This window comes from Danio rerio, chromosome 8 (genome assembly GCF_052040795.2).
Source record: "Danio rerio strain M-AB ecotype USA chromosome 8, GRCz13ab, whole genome shotgun sequence".
Lineage (NCBI taxonomy): Eukaryota > Metazoa > Chordata > Actinopteri > Cypriniformes > Danionidae > Danio > Danio rerio.
Window position 1 is genome coordinate 20,912,226 of NC_141028.1, and position 21,051 is coordinate 20,933,276.

Below are 21,051 nucleotides of genomic sequence, written 5' to 3' on the forward strand. Positions count from 1 at the left end.
AGTGTATTTATTTATGCCTTGGTCTGATTTTTCCCCCTAACAACATGTCTGAGCCTAGCTTGCAGTCGCTTGCGTGGGAGTCCAGAAGACATTTCTGGTGGAAACTGAGTGTGTTTAATAAAATACTTCAGTCCTCTCATTCCTGACCAGGTGTTGGCAAGGTAATACTGTGAAGGGGGTTGAGAAGCTGGCCGCTTTCTCAGGGCTACGGACTTGAGCAGTTATGCTAATGCTAACAGGATTTAGCCCGCCTGCACTCCTTATCACACTCAAGCATGCCGTTATTCAGTCAATCCAGGCTGTCTATATCCTCGATTTGAAACTTTACTGACTCTCTCTCTCTCTCCTACGCAGTATTTCCTTCTTTTTACTTCACTCAATTTTGCTGCTGTTGTTCAATGCTCCCTCTCGAGTCACCGGCTAAATAAATCTCCTTTTCCACAGAGGTCATTTTCTGTTGGCTACGGCAAACACCTCCATTTACTTCAGACACTGATAGGTACATACAGTTTGCTGACTGCACACAGTGGGGCTTGCTTTTTATCGAATTACGCTGGCCACAGTGGCACCATGTTGGAAAGCGTGGCTCTTGAGCTTCTTTAGGCCAAAGATTGCTGCCCTTTTTTATGAGAGAGTCAAGTCTGGGGGTCTTGAATTATATGGTGTTTCATGATATTTATTTTTGAGGTTTAATTTTTGACACGGTCGAGCGAGCAGGTCATTTCCTGACACGGTATGGGGGTCTTTATTAGAATAAGACGCCTCCCCCGTGGACCCCTACATCTTTTGGTAACTATCACCACATGTTTCAAATTCTCCCAATGGATGTGCCAGACATTTTTTGGGAAGTATGCTGCAAAAATTTCAAAAACTGCTTATTTTTCTAAAGGGCCACACCTAATGAAGGTTTTATTTTTGTTTATCTATTGCTAACTGGGCTCATGAGAGGTAGGCACAAAAAATGCACGAAAGTAAAAACATCATTGACCTCATGACCTCATTAAAGGTCCAAACTCCTAAAAAGACTACAGGTGTCCAAGCTTTACTTTTACAACTCAGTAGACCATGTCAATGAGAAAGCCAGCGTGCTTCATAAAGGGACATTTTGCACTAAAAACGACATTACAATTTATAGAATTAATATTTATGTTGAATGTTTATTATTTTATTTATTTTATTATTATTATTTTATTCATGTTTATCTTAAATTATATATGTTATTGGGTATTTTAATGGAATTGTCCTTGGAAAGAAGTAATTAAAAATGTATATGAGAATATCAATATAATGATAATTAAGTTTATAATTTAACAACGTAATTATAACACTTTAGTATTTTTGTCTGTACAAAAATATATGACTTAAGGAATTATCTTACAGCTCAGTAAACCATGTAAATGGGAAAGCCAGCATGCTTTATAAAGAGACATTTTGCACTAAAAACAACATTATTATTAATATTTACCAAATTACATATCAGACCTTTTTAACTTCTTTAGTAGTTTACTAAAAATGCAAGTTTGAAGAATGTGTTAACAGTTTTTGCCCACGGGTAAAAGGCAAGAGTTTAGTGTTTTGGGGTGCGTTATCCAAACGACGACATAACTCTAGTACGATTCTTCATTTTTAGTACGATGTAGTGAGGAGTGTTTCCCAAAACCGTAGTTTCTCTGTTACAGATCTATTGTTAGTTGTACTGTAAAACATCCATAATGACGCTCTAAACGGGGTGAAGTAACAACTTCTTTAGAGAAAACCCTCATAATTTTTTCAAATTATATTGTTATACACCCACATGCTTTAAAAAAATCTATATAATCAATATTAGTAAACCATTAGTAAATCTCTTTATGTCTGTGCAGTGATTGGGTGTCAGAAATTTGATCAGATTTGAAGCTTGTGACATAATCAATGCACAATGTTTTTCTAGCATTAATACTGTATAAGTACTACATTTAGAATGATTTCATTACCAATCAAACGAAAGGTGTCTACGCAAATGTTATTATTATGTTAGCTATTAAAATAACAATATTCGGCTTTGAAACAATATTTATTGTGAAAAACCCTCAAACTCAACCCAGGTTCATTCTGAAAATGTACCACTATACATTTCTGGAGAACGCCAAATCAGTCCCAGGAACTACGTTTTTTTTTGCAGTTTTTGATTTCGAGAATCGACCAGAGGCTACTGTGTAGGCTTTTTTAGATCTGATGGCAAGTGCCATTCGTACCTACTGTTTTCACGTAAATCCACACAGTCAACTAACTGACAGACTGATCGAATGACCTACCCTTCTCCTTCACTAAACCCAACCAAGTGTTTTCAAAAGCACTGATTGACCCACCCACCTGCTTCCCTAAACCCACAGTTTTGAAAAGCAATCAAGAAAAAGAAAAGACCACGTCTGATTTTTACCATGTTTTTAGATTTTGCCACATTCTCACCTTGTTATTTAGATGTTCATTTTATTTTTGGCTTCTGTTTTAGTTTTACCCGTTTTCTGATATCGGTATTTGCCAGACTCAAGCCTCATTGTCGTGGTCAACTCCTCTTTGTGTTTCAAATCTGCTGATGTACATGGCGCTCTAACTAGACAAACTGGTAACAACAGCAAAGCCATCCATAATGAGGTAAGTGGTCAGCTCGTAAGCACGAAAAGGAATGGCATCATGCTGCCCTATTTATTGCTGCCTTATTTAGTTTAGTTGAATCACAATAGAGTTCGCTTTCCCTCTTGGTGCAGTTCGTTTGGGCAGGTGTGAATGTAGTAATTGCACTCGAGTGCGCACCAAAATCACATTAAAAAAGCATACCCAGACTTCCTTGAAGAGGTTGTCTCGGGACGCTTTCAAGCGAACCCGGGAGTGGTTCGTTTGTGGTGAGAATATGATCTGAACTGAAACAGACCCAACTGCAAAAAGTACTGCACCTTTTTGGACTAATCCAGCTGCCGTAGTCTGATGCACTGTACATTATGGAATGTGGAAAACTATTTTAAACAGAGAGAGAGAGGGAAAAACATTATCTGATGGACAGTTGGTAATATTTTCGAAAGATGATTATGTCGCAGATTAGCAAAATGTATTGTTTTCCAGCTGCAGCCGCACTTAATTATCGAAATGTATAGTTTGTCTAAAGTGATGCGCCACAATCACCAGCGATCGTAACTCTATAGAGCGCTGAAATTCACACACAATAGCTTACGGACTACAAATGCGCCATTTTTGGACAACAACAACATACATGCACTCCGCTCACACACACGTTCCTCATTCTGACTGATTGCACAGACACCATCGGAGGATTGTCAAGAACTGATTTCACACACTACATAAGCAGCACACACACTCACTCCAGTCGCCGAGTCTTGTTATCTGTTTAGTGACACTACAACACGTTTCCCTTTGTCTTGTTTTTTCCGTGTTTTTGATCCTCGCCGTTTATTTATGCTACCTGCCTTGCAGAGATGTATAGTAACGAAGTAGAACTACTTCACTACTGTACTTAAGTACTAAAAGGCAGTATCTGTACTTTACTGGAGTATTGTTTTTTTCTCCTACTTCCACTTTTACTTAAGTACATATTTTCCATGAGTTTAATACTTTTACTCCGATAGATTTTTTATGTGCTGCATCGTTACTCGTTACTAGGGGTGTCAAAATGACCGATATCAGTTTAGTAATAGATCATAAACGGTTATTACGTGATGACGTAATTTATCTCCTATGCGCGATGTCGCAATACTGTGGCGGAGGACGGAGGCGCGGTGAGGCGGCACAGCACACAAGCCGCTATTTCACTATTATGGAGAAATGTTGTAAAACTTCGCCTCTGCCTCTCTCTTTCTTACTTTGGACATTTGACCCGCTGGCCTGTTTGTAAGGTAACTTTTCCTCTCTTCTCGGCTGTTAAAGCTGTGGATCCATCCAGACACGAGCGTGTCTGATGTGCAAGTTTTCTCCACTGTGTCTATTACCTGTGGTAACCGCGTATTCTTCCCGCCATGGCTGAACAGCGCTTCATTTCTAAAGCCCTTTCTGTTGAGCAGGTGAAAAGTAACCAATCATAAGTCCTCGCCTGTCAGTGCTCAAAAAGCAGGCGGTATAATATTGACATTAGTTTATTAGCTGTAAATGCTCATGCAGTCTTCTGTGCATGAGTTTTGTTTGATACATTCAGAAAGTGTGTTTTCTTTGAGCAGGTCAAATTAAAGGTATGGTTCATATCTGACTTCTGTATTAAAGAACAAAATTGTATTACAAAAAATCCTTTAACTGTCACACCAAGACAACAGCAATAGAATTTTTTGATTGCATTTCTCCTAATGTCGCTAATTTAACACAATCAATGCATTTTTTTTCTCAACACATCCCATAATTTCTAAAATATCAGCCTCTACCAAACCGTTAAGATGTTGGTTTATGGTAAAAGTACCAGAATTAATAAATATACTACAGAAAATATTAAGTGTAAGACAAATTTAATTAAAAACAATCAAAAAAAATGTAAACTAAATCATAGCCATAAGCCATGAAATATTTCAGATTTTCATTAAACACAGTAATATACACACTTTCCTGTTGTTGTTTTTTTTTTTACAAAAAAATCCAAATCAAGTGAATTAGTGCAACAGGATTTAGTTTGCTTGTTTAGTTTAGTTTCACGACTGCTTCCAGAAGACAGAACTCCTGTTTATTGTGATATTAACCAATCAAACTTCAAAACTCCCAAAGTGTGAGTGTGTGTGTGTGTGTGTGTGTGTGTGTGTGTGTGTGTGTGTGTGGGTGTGTGTGTGTGTGTGTGTGTGTGTGTGAGAGAGTGAATAATGTGTGTAAGAGAGAAACTGTATGATTGTACCTGTGTGTGTGTAAGAGAGAGTGTATGAGAGTGTAAAAGAGTGTATTTATATGTGTTTGTGTGTGTGTGTGTGTGCCCATGTATATGTATAACAACATTGGTATTACACGGATGTTATGAGGAGATGGTGAATTATGTGGATATTATTTATAAAATTTAATCACACTAAATGTTTTTTTTTTTTTTTGAAAGTAAAACTACACATAATTTCCTGTAAGGTTTGGATTTAGAGGTTGGATTTGGGGTTAGAGCAATCGAAAGAACAGTTTGTAGAGTATAAAAACAATCGTAACCTATGTAATGTCCCCACAATTCACAAAAATGTGTGTGTGTGTATGTGTGAGAGAGAGAGATAGCGAGAGAACTGTGTGTGTGTGTGTGTGTGTGTGTGTGTGTGTGTGTGTGTGTGAGAGTGTACATTTAGGTGTGTGCAGGGCAGTGTACGTGTGTGTGTGTGTGTGTGTGTGTGTGTGTGTATGAGAGAGAGAGAGAGAGAGAGAGTATGTATGTGAGTGAACATGCTGAATAATCTCATCAGTGAGAGGATTTTCTGGCAAAAGGGCCTGACGTTGTGAGTTCTTGTACCATAGAAACTATTTACAAAGAAAAACAGTATCATAAGCCATGTTTCTTTTCATTCTGCTTAATCAAGTGCCCCAAAAAAGATATTTAAAATAAACAAAACAATATGATGTCTTTTGACTTTGACTTTCTTTAATAACTACATTACACAATACTTGTACTTTTACTTTCAGTACTTGAGTAGTAAATTTTGAAATAAACTACTTGCAATACTTAAGTACTAAAAATGTTGAATACTTTAGTACTTCCACTTAAGTATGGTGCTTAAAGAGCACTTCTACTTCTACTCAAGTCAATTTTTGATAGAGTACTTGTACTTTTACTTAAGTATGGGTCTCTAGTACTTTATACATCTCTGCTGCCTTGTGACCATCTGCCTGTTATTTTGACTACAACTCTGGATTGCCCTTATACATCTGTTTGCCCCTGTATTGACCACTGCCTGACCATTCTAATAAACCTGCATGTGGATCCGCATCCCTGTTGTCAGTGTCACTACCCTGGTTACAGAAGTGTACAAACTATTTAGCATACTATATGTAAACTATAGTATACAAACTATATGTATAATAGTATACTATGACCAGGGCAAGGCAAGGCAAGGCAAGGCAAGGCAAGTTTATTTATATAGCACATTTCATACACAATGGCAATTCAAAGTGCTTTACATAAACAAGAATAAAAGAAACAAGTAAAATAAAAATAAAAACAAATAATAAAAATGCATAAAAATAACATGATAGTGCAATCTGTCGGACGCAGCACAGTGCTCATTCAGTAAAGGCACAGCTAAACAGATGTGTTTTCAGTCTTGATTTGAATGTGCCTAACGTTGGAGCACATCTGATCATTTCTGGAAGCTGATTCCAGCAGCGAGGGGCATAGTGGCTAAAAGCCGATTCACCCTGCTTTGACTGAACTCTTGGAACTTCTAGTTTATATGATCCTAAAGATCTGAGTGATCTGTTAGGTTTGTATTGAGTGAGCATATCTGTAATGTATTTAGGTCCTAGGCCATTTAGTGATTTATAGACCAGTAATAATACTTTAAAATCTATTCTGAATGTAACTGGCAGCCAGTGTAAAGACCTGAGGACAGGTGTGATGTGCTCTGATTTTCTGGTTCTGGTTAGAATTCTGGCTGCAGCGTTCTGGATGAGCTGCAACTGTCTGACTGTCTTTTTAGGAAGGCCAGTGAGGAATCCATTACAGTAATCCACCCTGCTGCTGATAAAAGCATGAACAAGTTTTTCTAAATCTTCACTAGAAACAAAGCATCTGATTCTTGCTATGTTTTTGAGATGATAGTATGCTGATTTACTGACTGCTTTGACATGACTGTTGAAACTCAGATCTGACTCCAGAGTCACACCAAGATTCTTGACCTTATTTTTTGTCGTTTGACCTTTAGTGTCAAGGTACGCATTTACCTTGAGAACCTCATCTTTGTTTCCATACAATCAGCCAGCGCAGTCGTCCCTTCATAGACATTTTGTGTCTGCCGATTTGTTTACTTACAGGAGTTCCTTAGGCATTTTCCCACACGTTAATTCTGACCAATCAAAAAGCAGTTTAGGAAATACGTTCAATAACATCTGGCCAATGAGTGATGTGGATTTTGGCAAAAATGACAGAAAACTGTATCATTTGTTGCCCTTGGTCCGGACCAAATGAACCGAACCATAGATGTGAAAGCACACTTAAAGACAAAATGCAGTCATACGTGCTTCTGGCAACATAATTTGCGAACACCAAAAATGTATATACTGTAGGGCTACGTTTTCAGAATAAGCCTATGTTGCGTAAACTTGTTGATAATGGCTGAATGATCCTTTTAGGTGAATTATCCCTTTGAACAGCTTTAAAAGTGATTTAATTGCCATCTACAAGCAGCAGCGATTCAGACTCTTGATCCCTGAAGAGATTGTTTTTGAATGTCACACAATTTACTTAAACACACATCTCCGTGCGGGTAATTACAGACGAGGAAGAAATTACAGGCTGCGCACATGCTAATCAGCATTGTTTCACCATCCTACCTGGCTCCGATGTAAAGGGTACGGTTGACCTGCAGGATCCTCTGTATGTGTAAGGGTTCATGTCTGAGGGTTGAGTGATGGGGTCGTCCAAGAAACACAGGATACTTTCTTACCACTAAGGAACAAAGAGAGGAGACAGTGAGTGATAAAGGGAAAGGGTTGACAGAGGGTTGTATCATCTCTTCATTGCACTTCTGGGTGTGGGTGAGGTGATCCGTTAAGGCGAGAGGCGCTACATCACTCGCAAGTCACACTTGAGATAAAAATGTCGACAGCTGCCTGTGGATGCTCTTCAGTGCTTTTCACAGATAAAGTCTGTCCTGTTGCATCTGTCGCCCTATCCTATAGTTGAGTAGTGTAGTTAGCAGTAGTGTCAAATTTACTGATAGATTATATTGAAACATGTTAACTGACATTATGAAAAATGTTTATTCTTTTTTTATTTCTTATTTAATTATTCTAAATAATGTTTATCTTAATTTATATATGTTTTAAGATATTTTAATGGAATTGTCCTTGGAAGGAAGGAAGCAAACTTATAAAAGGTCATTTAAAATGTATATTAGAATTTTAATATAATTATAAATAATAAAGTTTATAGCAAGTTCAATTAAGTTATTAATATAACATTAATTATAACACTTCAGTATTTTTGTTTGTACAAAACAAATAAGCCTTAAGAAATAATGTTGTTTTTTTATTCTTGTGTGTTTAAAGGGTCACGGAACACCAAAACACATTTTTGGAGCTGTTGACAGCCATATATGTGTCCCATCCTTCTAAAAACACTATTAGGACACATATATTTCACTAAAAAGTGAAAATTGAATGTTTTTGTGATTTCGAGCAAATTCGTTCTTGCGATTTGAAACGAATTTTTGAAGCTGCGTCATGGCGATTAGATCCTTTTGTGTATTCCAGCATGTAGACTGGCTGTCTGTACATGGTAGTATATTGTTACGTCTTTGAGCGTGCAGCATTAATTCATGAGTAAGACTTGTTTCAAACCAATCAGCGCGCTCTAATGTGTATGCGGTGCAACTTCATTAATATGCATGATTGCTTAGAGGACTGTTTGTACCTGATACAGTGTTCAGACGGCAGAGAGACGCCACGTTGTGTTGCCAAAACAAGTAAAAGAAAAATAAGAACTATTTAGAGACACTGGTCGTCAATGTTGCATTTTTTAAATATGCTGCAACGTAGGTTTTGTTTTTATTTCCCGCTATGACAGCGCAGCTTGACTCATGTGTGGATTACAGTGCACGACACGCAACAGAAATACGTTTGTACGGAACATTGTTTACCCGAGATCTGCTCGTCTCCTTTAAAAAATTATGCGGCTCCAGTTGCTGTTGATTGTCCTGTCGCAAGTGTGTGAGATCAGTGCCCTTTTTTTTTGCTTTTTTGTCATTCAGATGGCAAAGTTTATTCGTATTGTCAGCAGCAGTTTTTTGTTTTTAAAGACAGACCTTAGTCAAAATTATTTCTAAGTTACTAAGTTTACAGTACGGTAATACCACTACAATATTATGGGCTGAAAGATCCGCTGTAAATGCTGCTCTCCAAGTGTAAACATTTAACACCGCAATCAAACTATTACTGTCGTGTTGGATTTTTGCTGCATTTTGTGACAGGATAGTCTTTACACACATAGCTTTCTGTCGCTACTTACTGAGGTCATTTAAGTTACAGAGAAATGCTGAGTTTTTTTTCTCTTATACATATCAAACATTCCACAGTCACTGTCTTTCTCCCCTGCGTCTAAGTCAGGGGTGTCAAACTCAATTCCTGGAGGGCCGAAGCCCTGCACAGTTTAGTTCGAACCCTGCTCCAACACACTTACCTGTAGGTTTCAAACAAGCCTGAAGGACTCAATTAGTTTGATCAGGTGTGTTTAATTAGGGTTGAAACTAAACTGTGCAGAGCTGCGGCCATTTTGGAACTGAGTTTGACACCTGTGGTCTATGTGTTTGTTTTGCCTCAGTGAAAATCAGCGCGTGCCCAAATAGAAAGTCACATTTTTTTCACCAAAAAGAAAATAAATGGATGAATGAATACAGTATATCAGTACAGATGTGTAGTGAATATGCAGTAATCACGTAATAAACTTAGACAAGTTCCGAAACTGTCACTAAAATCTTTGTGATTGCGAACAAGAAAAGATGAAACAATCAAAATAAATTGTTAAATTTAAAACAAAGGAGAAGCAGATCGGTTTGGCTGTCCAAGGGAAATACCTCACACTCGTGGTGCTAAATCATTTGTCATAAGTACGCAGAGGAGTGATCTGTTCTTGAGCTGCTGGTGGGAGAGACTGCTATACGAGGACTGGGCCGCTTTTGATGACTCTAAGGTGGGGGAGGGGCCAATGTCATTACCCGCAGCTTGTTGAGAAGAGTAGGAATGGCACAGTATGGACACAAGAGTCTATAAAAATCTCCAGTAACACCAAAGAAGTCACTAGATTTGTTGCTGCTTTTTTGAAAATGTGTGGCTAGATTGGTCTATGTCACTAAATATAGCAAAAAGTCACTAAATATAGCAACAAATTCGCTAAGTTGGCAACACTGCTGTTTAAATTCAACTAAATATTGAACAAATATTAAATTATAAAACTGTCTGATATTTATTTGTCTGATTTTTGTTGTGCAAGTATTTGTATTTTATTTTGGAAGGAAAAAAACATGAAGGCAAAACCAGGAATAATAGTAAAATGTTAAATAACATTTAAATATATATATATATGTGTGTGTGTGTAAAAAGTATATATGAAGAGATCAGATACAAAAACCTCTAAATGCCGTCTGAAATATTCTTCTAAAGTGAGAATTTTTCTTAACCTCCTGAAAGAATGTATTCGTCACTATAAATGTAAAATTACTGAGCCAACACACAAGAGTCGGAGAAAAATGCTGTTTTTAGAAGAAAATATCAAATGGCTTTTAAAGGTAGTATTTGCATCTAAACTCTTCATAATAATAATAATAATAATAATAATAATAATAATAATAATAATTAAACAAGTTTAAACTGATCAGATAAACGAAAAAACAAAAGTTAAATTTTTGCAAATAAATTGTTTACAGCTGCCTATCTTTTTAAGAGTTTAGTACATGTGTACGACAACACTGAAATCCCCTGTTTTAATTCAATGATGTCGCATTTACTTTAAATGTAAAATTTCACGGGTGAAATCTAGAACCGTCCTTAAATAATGCTTAAACTACAGTAATAAATAAAGTATAAACTCTTGCACACTTCACACCTCTGTTTGTTACCCTCATCTATAAGTTCTCCTCATTCAATTTGTGATAAGACTCTCCCCGAGGCACCTCGTTTCTTAATCCTCCCCACCCTGAGCCTTATAAACCCCCTCACTTTTCTCATCTTTCAGCTTAGATAGACCTGCATGACTTAAACCAGGATGCCTGGGATCAATATTAGCGATCAATCACATGCTCGCTCTGCATAAGAAAGTGAAAGCAGAGAGCCTGACAGAGCAGACGGCGTGCAACCCTGATCCTGACTGACTGCATGCCAAACTGAGCCATCAATACCGTCAGTGCGGACGAAGTTCAGAGGTCCCGGTTCTTCAGGGAAAACCGCACACACCAGCCGCAGAAGCCAGAAGAGCCTGATGAAAGGTTTGGCCACGGTCATCATAGTAGCAGAGCCCCGGCACTAGAAAAACATGCAGAAAAGAGCCAGGTGAGGATCTTGCAACATGCACATTTCTGTTCACATTCGCTTAGACTCTAAAGGATTCTGAAGCATCTCTATCATCAGCCCAGAGATTAAGATCAGCAATTAAATCATCGACCAATAGAATTCATGTCAGTCTGTAATAAAGGTCTGTTTGATGTGTCACAGAAGTGTCATCCAAGACACGGCACCCAGGAATGAACTGGCCGGTCAGCTAACAAAAGGGCTTCACACAGAGCCAGAAAAGAGGAGGGGGCCAAAGCATGTGTGAGGGGAGGCTCTGTTTAAAAACCTAGCTTACTATATTAGTAGGGCTGTGCAATATAATAATATATGTGGTATGTGGCAAAATAAAAGTCTTTCTTTTTATATTGTGCTCTATCTTTTACTTTGTAGTGTCACAAAATATATTGTTTATGTTAATACTTTTTCATGCTTAATAAAAGCGCAATATTACAGGCCAAGGGGATGCGGACAGAAACATGAATAAAAGCATTGTGAGAGAGTTACAATCTTAAAAGTACAGTATTTAAATTTTTCATTTTATTTAGCAATATTTGTTGATTTTTGTGTTTGTCGACCTGTAACTTTTCACTTTTTTAAAAATATACATTTAATTTGAATTATTATCCCCCCTTTGATTTTTTTTTTTCCAAATGATTCCAAATTTCCAAATTTTCACAGTATGTCTAATAATGTTTTTTTTAATAAAGTCTTATTTGTTTTATTTCTGCTAGAATAAAAGCAGTTATACATTTTTGAAAAAACATTTTAATGTCAAAATTATTAGCCCCTTTAACCTATATATTTTTGTCGATAGTCTAAAGAACAAACCATCACTACACAATAACTTGCCTAATTACCCTAACCTGCCTGGTTAACCTAATTAACCTAGTTAAGCATTTAAATGTCACTTCGGCTGTATAGAAGTGTCTTGAAAATAGACAAATACTATTTTACTGTCATCATGGCCTTTCATTGTTTGCAAGAGCACCGTATTGCCTGTGCCCACTGACCTAGAAATATACTGTATGTGTAACATTGTTAACCTATGTATAAAATTGGAGGAACTTATGTAACGATGGTTTAGTTTTTTTTCTTTCTTTTGTCCTTTATTGTTTTGTTTTGTTTGCCTTTTCTGTCTTTAAAGTTGTTGTTGCTGTTTGTATTGCTCTGTGTTGCTTTAAGGTCAAAGTAAAAATATAATTTGCCCTGATTGCCTTAATAAAGTGAGAAATTTAATCACATATGAATAAGTACATTTCTGAATATACTTCAAAATGTTGTAAGAAATAGGGTGCCACTTTATATTAAGTGTCCTTAACTACTATGTACTTACATCAAAAAAATAAATACAATGTACTTACTACTTACTGTGTTTATAATGTATTTGAGAACACTTGTGGTGCATTTGAGTTTTGATAGGGGTTGGGTTATGGACAGGTTTGGTGGTTTGGGTAGGTTTAAGGGTGGGTTAAGGTGTAAGGGATGGTCAAACGTGTATTTACAAATGTAATTTCAAAAGTTAATTACAGATGTAATTACATACATGTATTTAATCAAGCATAAGTACACAGTAAATACATGTATTTACACAACAAGTACATTGTAACAAACTATTAGTTCCTATGTAAGTACGTATTAGTTAAGGCCACTTAATATAAAGTGGAACCAGAAATAGTCCTACAGTATACACATGGTCAGTTTATATAGAAGTTATTATTTGACTGAATTTACAAAAATGGTACTAAATGATGATGTATACCTTTATGAGAATACAAGATAAGAGATTGTTGTCATATAGCCCAGCCCTATTAGTTTTAGTCATTTGCACAAAAAAGTATGAAATAAAAGAGAAAAGCACAAGCCTTATTGTGCGCAAAGAGGCAGAAACCCAAAGTTTTTTTTAAAGCCTTTACCTAAAGGACAAAGAAAGCAAAACAAAACAACTGCAATTTAAAAAAGTGCTATGTTACGATTACAAATACAGCATATAAATACACAAACTAATTACAATGTCTCACACACAAAAAATAAACAGATAACCATACGAAGATCATGAAAAGCATGAAAAAATACACTTTTATAAAATACTGCCATAAAAAGGTTCTGAATCAATATAGACATAGAAAGGAATGATTTAAATGGTTCTACATAGGATATAAAGTTTGCTGTAAAAGCCTTTATAAAATAATTTGTAAATGAGTTTTGAGCCAAGAGTGACATTAAACAGCTGACAAGATTATCACAGGATTACAAATTTGATCAGAAGAAAGCAAAGTATTTAAAAATTGCATAAAAAGATACAAAACTAGTAGATTGGCTGTGTAGCAGATTTAATAAGGGATGCACTTACAATACCGTGATGCTTTGCAAATGACATGATCAAATTTTAAACAATATTGGCTTTAAATACATATGAAAGAGAGTTCTGTCCGAGTCTATTCACTCACAAATTCTGCCGCTTCAAAAAGCTCATAAAGAGATCGATAAATAAATCCATATGAACTGATTGGTTTAAGTCTTCTGAGGAGCCATGATCTCTTTATAAGATTTAATTTAGGCTTTCGTTCACATATAAACCATTATACAAAAAAAACACATGAGCTTCACGAGCAATCACATATGAAATATGTGGAGCACATGTGAAACACACAAGTGATTGTGCCAACATAGGCTCACTGGAAATTTGTGCCTCAGCCTATATTGCTGTAACTGTAATAAAATGTACTTTAACATACGTTTGACTGGTTTGTAGGTCAAATTAATGCTTTGGGGCAGTATGACACCAACAACTTTTGTTCTTTTTCTCACTAATGATATTTGCAGGGACATATTATTGACAAATAAAGGGTCATTTTCATGTAATTCTTTGCACAACACCAAATAAATGCCAAAAAAAAAAACAACATAACTGTTTGGTTTGTAATGGATTATGTTCGCATCTCCATATGGACAAATTTTCCAGCATGGTCAGTTTGCTCAGTAGCTCACTTTGTACTGTGATGTACTTGAGATGCATAGCGCTCTGGTTTGAGTCTTGTGATTCATGCTTCCGCAAAAAGGTTAAAAGCAATATAAAATCAAAGTTGTGTGGCTGTGATGCACTTTTCTCTTATATTTGAAAACACTATTGGTTTTGTTTAGGTCAGTGATTCATTTGATGACCTGGATGACAAGCCACACCTTCTTGCGGACGTGAACAATAATATGTATCTAAATGTACAACAAAACATACCCTAAACAGCGTATTTCAGATTAGCAAAATATTAGACATCGCCCTCTAGTGCAGGGATCCCCAAACTTTTCATCCCGCGATCCCTAAAATAGCAATGCATGAGCATATTGACAACACAAAAAAGTGGAACATTCTAACAACCATATTATTTGTAAAGTCATTTATTACTTTGCTTAATTTAATATTAACCTTAACTAAAGAGACTGGTGGACACAATGTTTTCAGCACAAGTTTATTCTTGGTTTAATTTTGAAAATCAAGAATCAGAGATCATCCTCAATGATCAGTTGTGGCTTGTATTTATTATTAATGTATTTGATTGACATAAAGGTTTCAGAAACTTTAACCTGGTCCTATTGACATTATTCTAAAATGCGGAAGTGCGCCTGTTTTCGCGATTGTCTTAGAACTTCCGATTCAGTTGCCTATGGGAGAAATGAATAATAAACGGCAGAAAACGGTCAAACTACTTGCTCTACAAACAAATGTTTGCATGACTATACAGACCAAGTAGAATAATATAATAAGAAAATATCAAAATGCAACATCAAGCAGCGTAACGAGCAGTTTTTAACATCAAAAAATGAATGGAAGTGAATGAGACCGGAAGTCTCAAGTCAAAAGATTCAAATGGCAGCGCCTGCTCAACGGCGGAGAATAAGGTGAATAAGATCAATTTGCAGCAGCTGATGCTATTGCTGTGCCGTTAATCTAATGTAAACATACCAATCCAATAAAAAAAAGAAAGGCTGATGGCTTTTCATTGCGTGTTGTTGCTTTTTCTATTAAAAACTAATATTTTATTTTCTGTGGGTTATGGTTAAAATATGGTGATTCTAATAGTTCAATAAAATTTATTTGACTTTTGGAAATCACCAAGTGACCCCCTGTCATTGTCCCGCGATCCCCACTTTGGAAACCACTGCTCTAGTGGATTAGTCACCTGAAACATACAAAGAAATGTACCCAGAGCAACAAATTTCAAATTTAGCAGAAATGTAGGTTGAGGGATGTATTTCCAACAAGCCTGTGGTTTTTCTGTAAGGGAACATGATCAGGGAACAATTTTATCCGCATTTAAATGGGTACAGAAGTGCTTATAAAGATTGCCTGATGTTCTTAAGCATCTAGCAGTTATTGCTGAGCTCATTTTTGCTGATCAATATCAGAATAAAAAAAGTTAAAACTGGTTCATCATATTAAAAGTCTGTCAGTTCTTGCAACTCCAGTATAGCAATTCATAATCATATTAAATAATGGAAATTAGCTGCAATTGATTCCTGGTCAAAAGGTGTATTTATGCTTTTACTCACTCGATTTCTTCACAAGCATGACTGCCACTCTGCAAGCTCAGAGAATTTATATCTCATATCTACTCACAGAAATGATCTCCCATGTTGTTTTGAATATTTGCATTACATTAGATACATGGAATTGCAATGTGCTGTTCTGTATTGACTCTTCAAACTGTAGCTTTGTTTCCAAAGTCCAAAACAAAAACTCAAACGAGGTGAGAAAATGTTCTTTCACTTCTCCACCTTTTACACGTTACCTAGCAACAATGATAAACTGCTATCACTCTGATGATGCAAACATTCTGTGGTTCAGAACCAAAAACCACCAACAGAACTCTTGATTTTCTAGAACTCTTTGTTCTGAGCAATAAATCAACAGAGTTTAAAAGTTAGATAAACCTGCTTGATTTATATGGATTTATTTGTTGATCTCTCTATGAACTTTTTGATCTCCTTTGAAGTTTCAGGTATCTGTGCGAACAGACTTTCGATGGAGAGAGAGAGAAATCTCTCGCTGAAATTGCATTAAGATATCTTTATTTGTATTCTGAAGATGAACTGAAGTGCTGTGGATTTGGAACGACATAAGGTTGAGTAAAAGAAATGATTTTTAACTGTCAAAAACTATTTATTCCCTTCTCAGTACTGAATGATAAACAGCCTTATGAGCAATATTTCTTGACAGCAGTCCTCAACTTGAAAGTATCTTTACCTGCCATAATGCATTCGGTGGACTGCCAATGCTATACGTTTATATTTATCCATTTGACAGATTCTTTTATCCAAAGTGACTTACACTGTACAGGTAGCATGCATTTTATAAAATCTGTTTATGCTTTGCCAGGGATTCAAACTCATGACCTTCAGATTGCTAGTTACGCTAGTTCTGCATTGACTGACAACATACTGTAAGGGTCTGAACTGCATCACAGATTTCCATACCTGTCAACTTAGAAATATAAAAACTCAAAATATGAAAATTTAAAATAAAATAAAAGGTTTAGCTTATTATAAATCAATGGCCTATACAGAAATGAAATCAAGTCATAAAATCTTATTTACTATTTATTTACTGTATCTAGTGCTGATTAAAGTTACTATACTTATTGTCATGATAACCATCGATCTAATCCTCATGGATCACTAAAAAACCTTCACTTTTTATGTTGACTACAATTCTGCCACCATAAAGAACTACACATCCGGTCAAGCACCACACACACACACACACACACACACCTGTTCTTGTTTTCTGTTGATTACACACATACGACTGGGAGCTGCTCACGAACTGATTAGATTTACTGTTTATACAGCACACAAACACACACACTTTGCTGAGTCTTGTTTATCTGTTTTGTGAACATTCAACGTGTTTCCTTTGTAGCCTACCTGTGTTTTGACCTTTTGCCTTGTTCTCATTTTGATTCCTTGCTGACTGTAACGATCATTCGCCTGTTTATTCGTTTTGTTTGATAACAAAGGTGTTACTTTAAAAATCCGCAGATCGAATAGCATTTGATTACTTAACTGTTTATACTCATTTAACACAAAATTATTTGTGTTTAATATAAAACACGCCAATACGGACATGTTTACATATCATTAAGTGTATTTTTCCATTTAAAAACCTGTCCAAATCCAAAAGTGTCCACTTTAAATTGTGTACAGAAGTTGATCTGGGAACAGTGTGTTTATCACTAGGGAGTGTGTCTGTCAGTCAGCACCATGACTGGACTAATTCAGAGGCTGCATATGGTCGACTGTCGACACTCAGCTTTAATGGAAATTAAGTGAATACAGCCATTTTAATATTAATTTCAATGTGTTTTTAAGCCAAAATAAAGTGTAAGAAAATAAAAATAAAATAAATCAAATACAGGGGAAATACGGGAAAATGCTTAAACGGGATGATAGCAGGATAGGAAGGTAAAATATGTGAGAATCTCTGCAAAAACGAAAGGGTTGACAGGTATGCAGAATTCATTAGCCAAGAACTGCCCAAAACACCACCTGACTGATATGTGAAGAAACCAGTAAGTTTTATTTGTTCAGCACTATATTTAGGAGCATGAAAAGCAAAGTCAGTGTCCTTTCAAAAACCGACTAGACTTTTACAGAACCTACAGTATGCCATAAACATTACATACTTTTGAAAAAACAAAGTTGATACTGATAAGCGCTAACTGCCTCGGTTGTAAACACTATGGTTTTCTCTTTCTATGAGAGGGTTTGGCATCCTGATGGTTTTGTTTTCAGACAAACCATCCTGTCTAATTTAACCAATCAGATGATGGCTTTGAAGCTCCAGAAGTGTTTTCTTCAATTCTGTGTGCCTTATGCGTCAGAAGTTCAGCCAATGGTCTGTAACCAAGATGAATGAAGCTGAGACTACAGGAATCTAACATTCTCAAAAACTGTCTACTGAAGACACCTTTTTTCTATTTCAGAGCTTATATGTGTGACTGCATTTATATTTGTACTTGAGAAAGTTACTGAAAGTAGAGATTGACTTTAAATTGAATCCCTGAAAATAGGCAGGTATTGTATTTTTTTTTTCAGGACTTCTGGCATCTATGAAAAAGACAGCAGAAAAGAGAGAAGACGTGATGGAAACACAAATGTCACTCAAATTAAAGAGCAATGCAATCTATGTGGAAAATTACCTCTGCACTTCAGAGAGGCGCAGGGAAGCTCTAGAGAACTGTCACAACAGCATAGTCTGTAATAGTCTGACTTTATGGTACTGTCTGAAAAGGGGATTTCAATAGACAGATGATACATGTATGACTGCGTGTATCGCTTTCTGGTTCAAGAGACATTCAATACCAATTTAATAGCTCAGAAAACACATGTAAAATAATACACTTCAATTGTATTCCATGACAAATGGCATCAGATCCACGTGTGGTTTCATACCTGCATAACTTCTGAGAAACACAAGTTATTTTAAAGTTTCCACTTTCCATACACAGTTTTGTCCATACAAGCAACGTGAACAGGAAGCAAAACAACACTGGAACCTACTAACTTTTATTCTTTGAATTGAATAATGATTGTACAAATGATGTACAGTACACAAATTGTTTCAGCATTGATGATCATTCGCAATAGTCACATTGCAGGATTTGCAGTGTTGAGTCTGTATTATTATTTAACATTTGCATGTGTTTTGGGACCTGTGACTGTATAAAGGTTTTAAAAGCATTCAGACATAAGAAATTGTACCATTAGTAATTAATATAAATTGAATCACAATTGCATTGTGAAACTTCAAGTATATATATATATATATATATATATATATATATATATATATTTTTTTTTTTTTTTAATTTATTTATTTATGGAATATTTGTATTATTAATTTCCCCCACTCAGAGCAAATGCATGACTGCCGTCCGTGTATGGCAGACTTACTAGCCAATTAGGTAAACACACTTTTATTCTGCCTGATCAGGATTGCTCAAACAAACAATGCAGAACACCCACAATAAAACAAACAAACAAACAGAAAAGTACTTGTGAACAAGTACAACACCAGTGCCAATAAAAAGCACCATAGCTGACTATATGAGAAGTGTCTTAATAAAAAGTCAACTGAAAGTCCTGCCAGTGACACTAGTAGCAAGCAACAGCAAAGTGCAATTTTAGAGTTGTTTGCAGATGTCATAGCATATAAAAAACATGACAAAGACACCCGGAGATAACTAACGCCATAACTTACAAATGTTTGCTCCTTTAACTAACACTCACTGCATTTTAGCAGTAAGAAGCTACGATACAGAATATTGTGCTGAAGCTTGACTACTAAATTAAATTGCAAATCCAATTGAAATCGCAATATCTATAAAAATAATTAGAGCATAATCAAACTTTTATTTGTATTATTAAATTACTGTACCCGAATGTTGTTCGACTCTGTAAACAATAAAACACTGTTTATTTCAATTGAAACTATTTTTTATTGCATGTATCTATTTTTTCAACTTGTTTATTAGATTTTATGCTGATGCACTCCCATTACAGAATCATCCCAATCATTCTAAAATAAATAAATTATTTTTGAATACACTGTAAAAAATATTTTTGGTGCTTGTAAATAAAGATAGCAACATCCAAGTACATTTTACAAATAAATCATATTTTGTCTATTTATTTAAAAATGTCACGTTTAATTCAATAAGCTTCAATAAATTTATTTTTTATTTAATGTGCTTAGAATACAATTTCAAATTCAAATGGATGTACCCAAGTAATATTTACTTGGTGTTTCTTAATATGTTGAACAAAAAAAAATTTTGAAAAATTTTTTTGAAAAAAAGACGTACACGAGTAAAATGTATTTTACAATGTCAATCTATGAGCCTGCTCTCTAACTCAAACTTAAGAGCAACCGAAGAGTTTCTCACACAGACCGATGTGACATGTACAAGGTATATAACGTTATTTGTTTATCGATCAATTTGGTTTAGTTTGCAGAAAGTTATAGAGCTCCTGTCTGCAATTTTGATGGTTAAAGAGAACACAAAGTGTTTCGAGGCTGTCCAATTTCTCAGAAAACTCAAATTTATAATGCAGACAGCACAGGAGGGTAACATTAACGTTCGGTTAATTATGTCCTTATTGCAATTTACCGCAATGCTTGGACACTCGTATTCATAATTAAATGTACAAATAATTAAGGTTAGCCTTTTACTTGGTAAAGCTTTGAAGATTTACTAGCTTTTTTGAGTTATTTTTTTTCCAGGCTTTTTTCAAGTAAACCCTACTCCTCACCTTTTTGATATTCAAGTCATCTGGTAAAATTGTATTCATATCGCAATATATACAGCAACGTAAGATTTTTCCAATATCATGCAGAGCTATAATGCAAACTTTTTATTTGGTGTGAAATTTCTCTTAAGGATTTCCAGCGGGTTTCAAATGAGTCAGAGTACAGATAACGGTAACACTTTATTTTGATGGTCTCTATTGCACATTGTGTTCACTAAAACAAAACATGCCAACGGCTTCATGCAATCTCTGCTTAATATCTGCTAATACTGCTCTTTTAACAGATATTTAACTGACTTTGCAAGTACATGTCAACTTAAACTAAATCTAACCCCAACCTAACAGTCGACAAGAATTAGTTGGCATTTAGATGCAATGTAACTTAAATGCAATAAAATGTGATATCTACAGTAGATGACAATATAACAGTAAGCCATTCTCAAATAAGGCTCAATAATAGAAATTCAGAATTATTATACAAAGGCACAGCATGCTTGTCATACCTTCTGAACAGTTTTATTTTGTATAAAAGAATGACTGGAAAACCTGAGAAAT

General features: G+C 35.5%; 1 protein-coding gene and 1 long non-coding RNA gene across 13 annotated transcripts in view; both read right to left on the bottom strand.

Annotated features, from left to right (window-relative positions):
* The window catches only part of sema6bb (sema domain, transmembrane domain (TM), and cytoplasmic domain, (semaphorin) 6Bb), a 287,153-nt gene that overhangs the window by 110,173 nt on the left and 155,929 nt on the right, over positions 1 to 21,051 (bottom strand). For all 12 annotated transcript variants that reach the window (XR_015497758.1, XM_087264464.1, XM_087264455.2 and 9 more), the window contains 2 exons: positions 11,043 to 11,166; positions 7,483 to 7,597 (listed from right to left, as the gene is read on the bottom strand). Coding sequence is in view for 11 of the 12 variants with exons in the window: in XM_087264455.2 (XP_087120581.1) it covers positions 7,483 to 7,597; positions 11,043 to 11,166 (239 nt within the window). In the remaining variant the exon portion in view is untranslated. The remainder of the gene's footprint in view (positions 1 to 7,482; positions 7,598 to 11,042; positions 11,167 to 21,051) is intronic.
* LOC141375614 (uncharacterized) lies at positions 1,194 to 6,007 on the bottom strand. The gene is made up of 3 exons (XR_015497786.1): positions 5,795 to 6,007; positions 2,696 to 3,457; positions 1,194 to 2,352 (listed from the first exon to the last, which is right to left on the bottom strand). It is a non-coding gene; the product is annotated as an uncharacterized LOC141375614 (long non-coding RNA).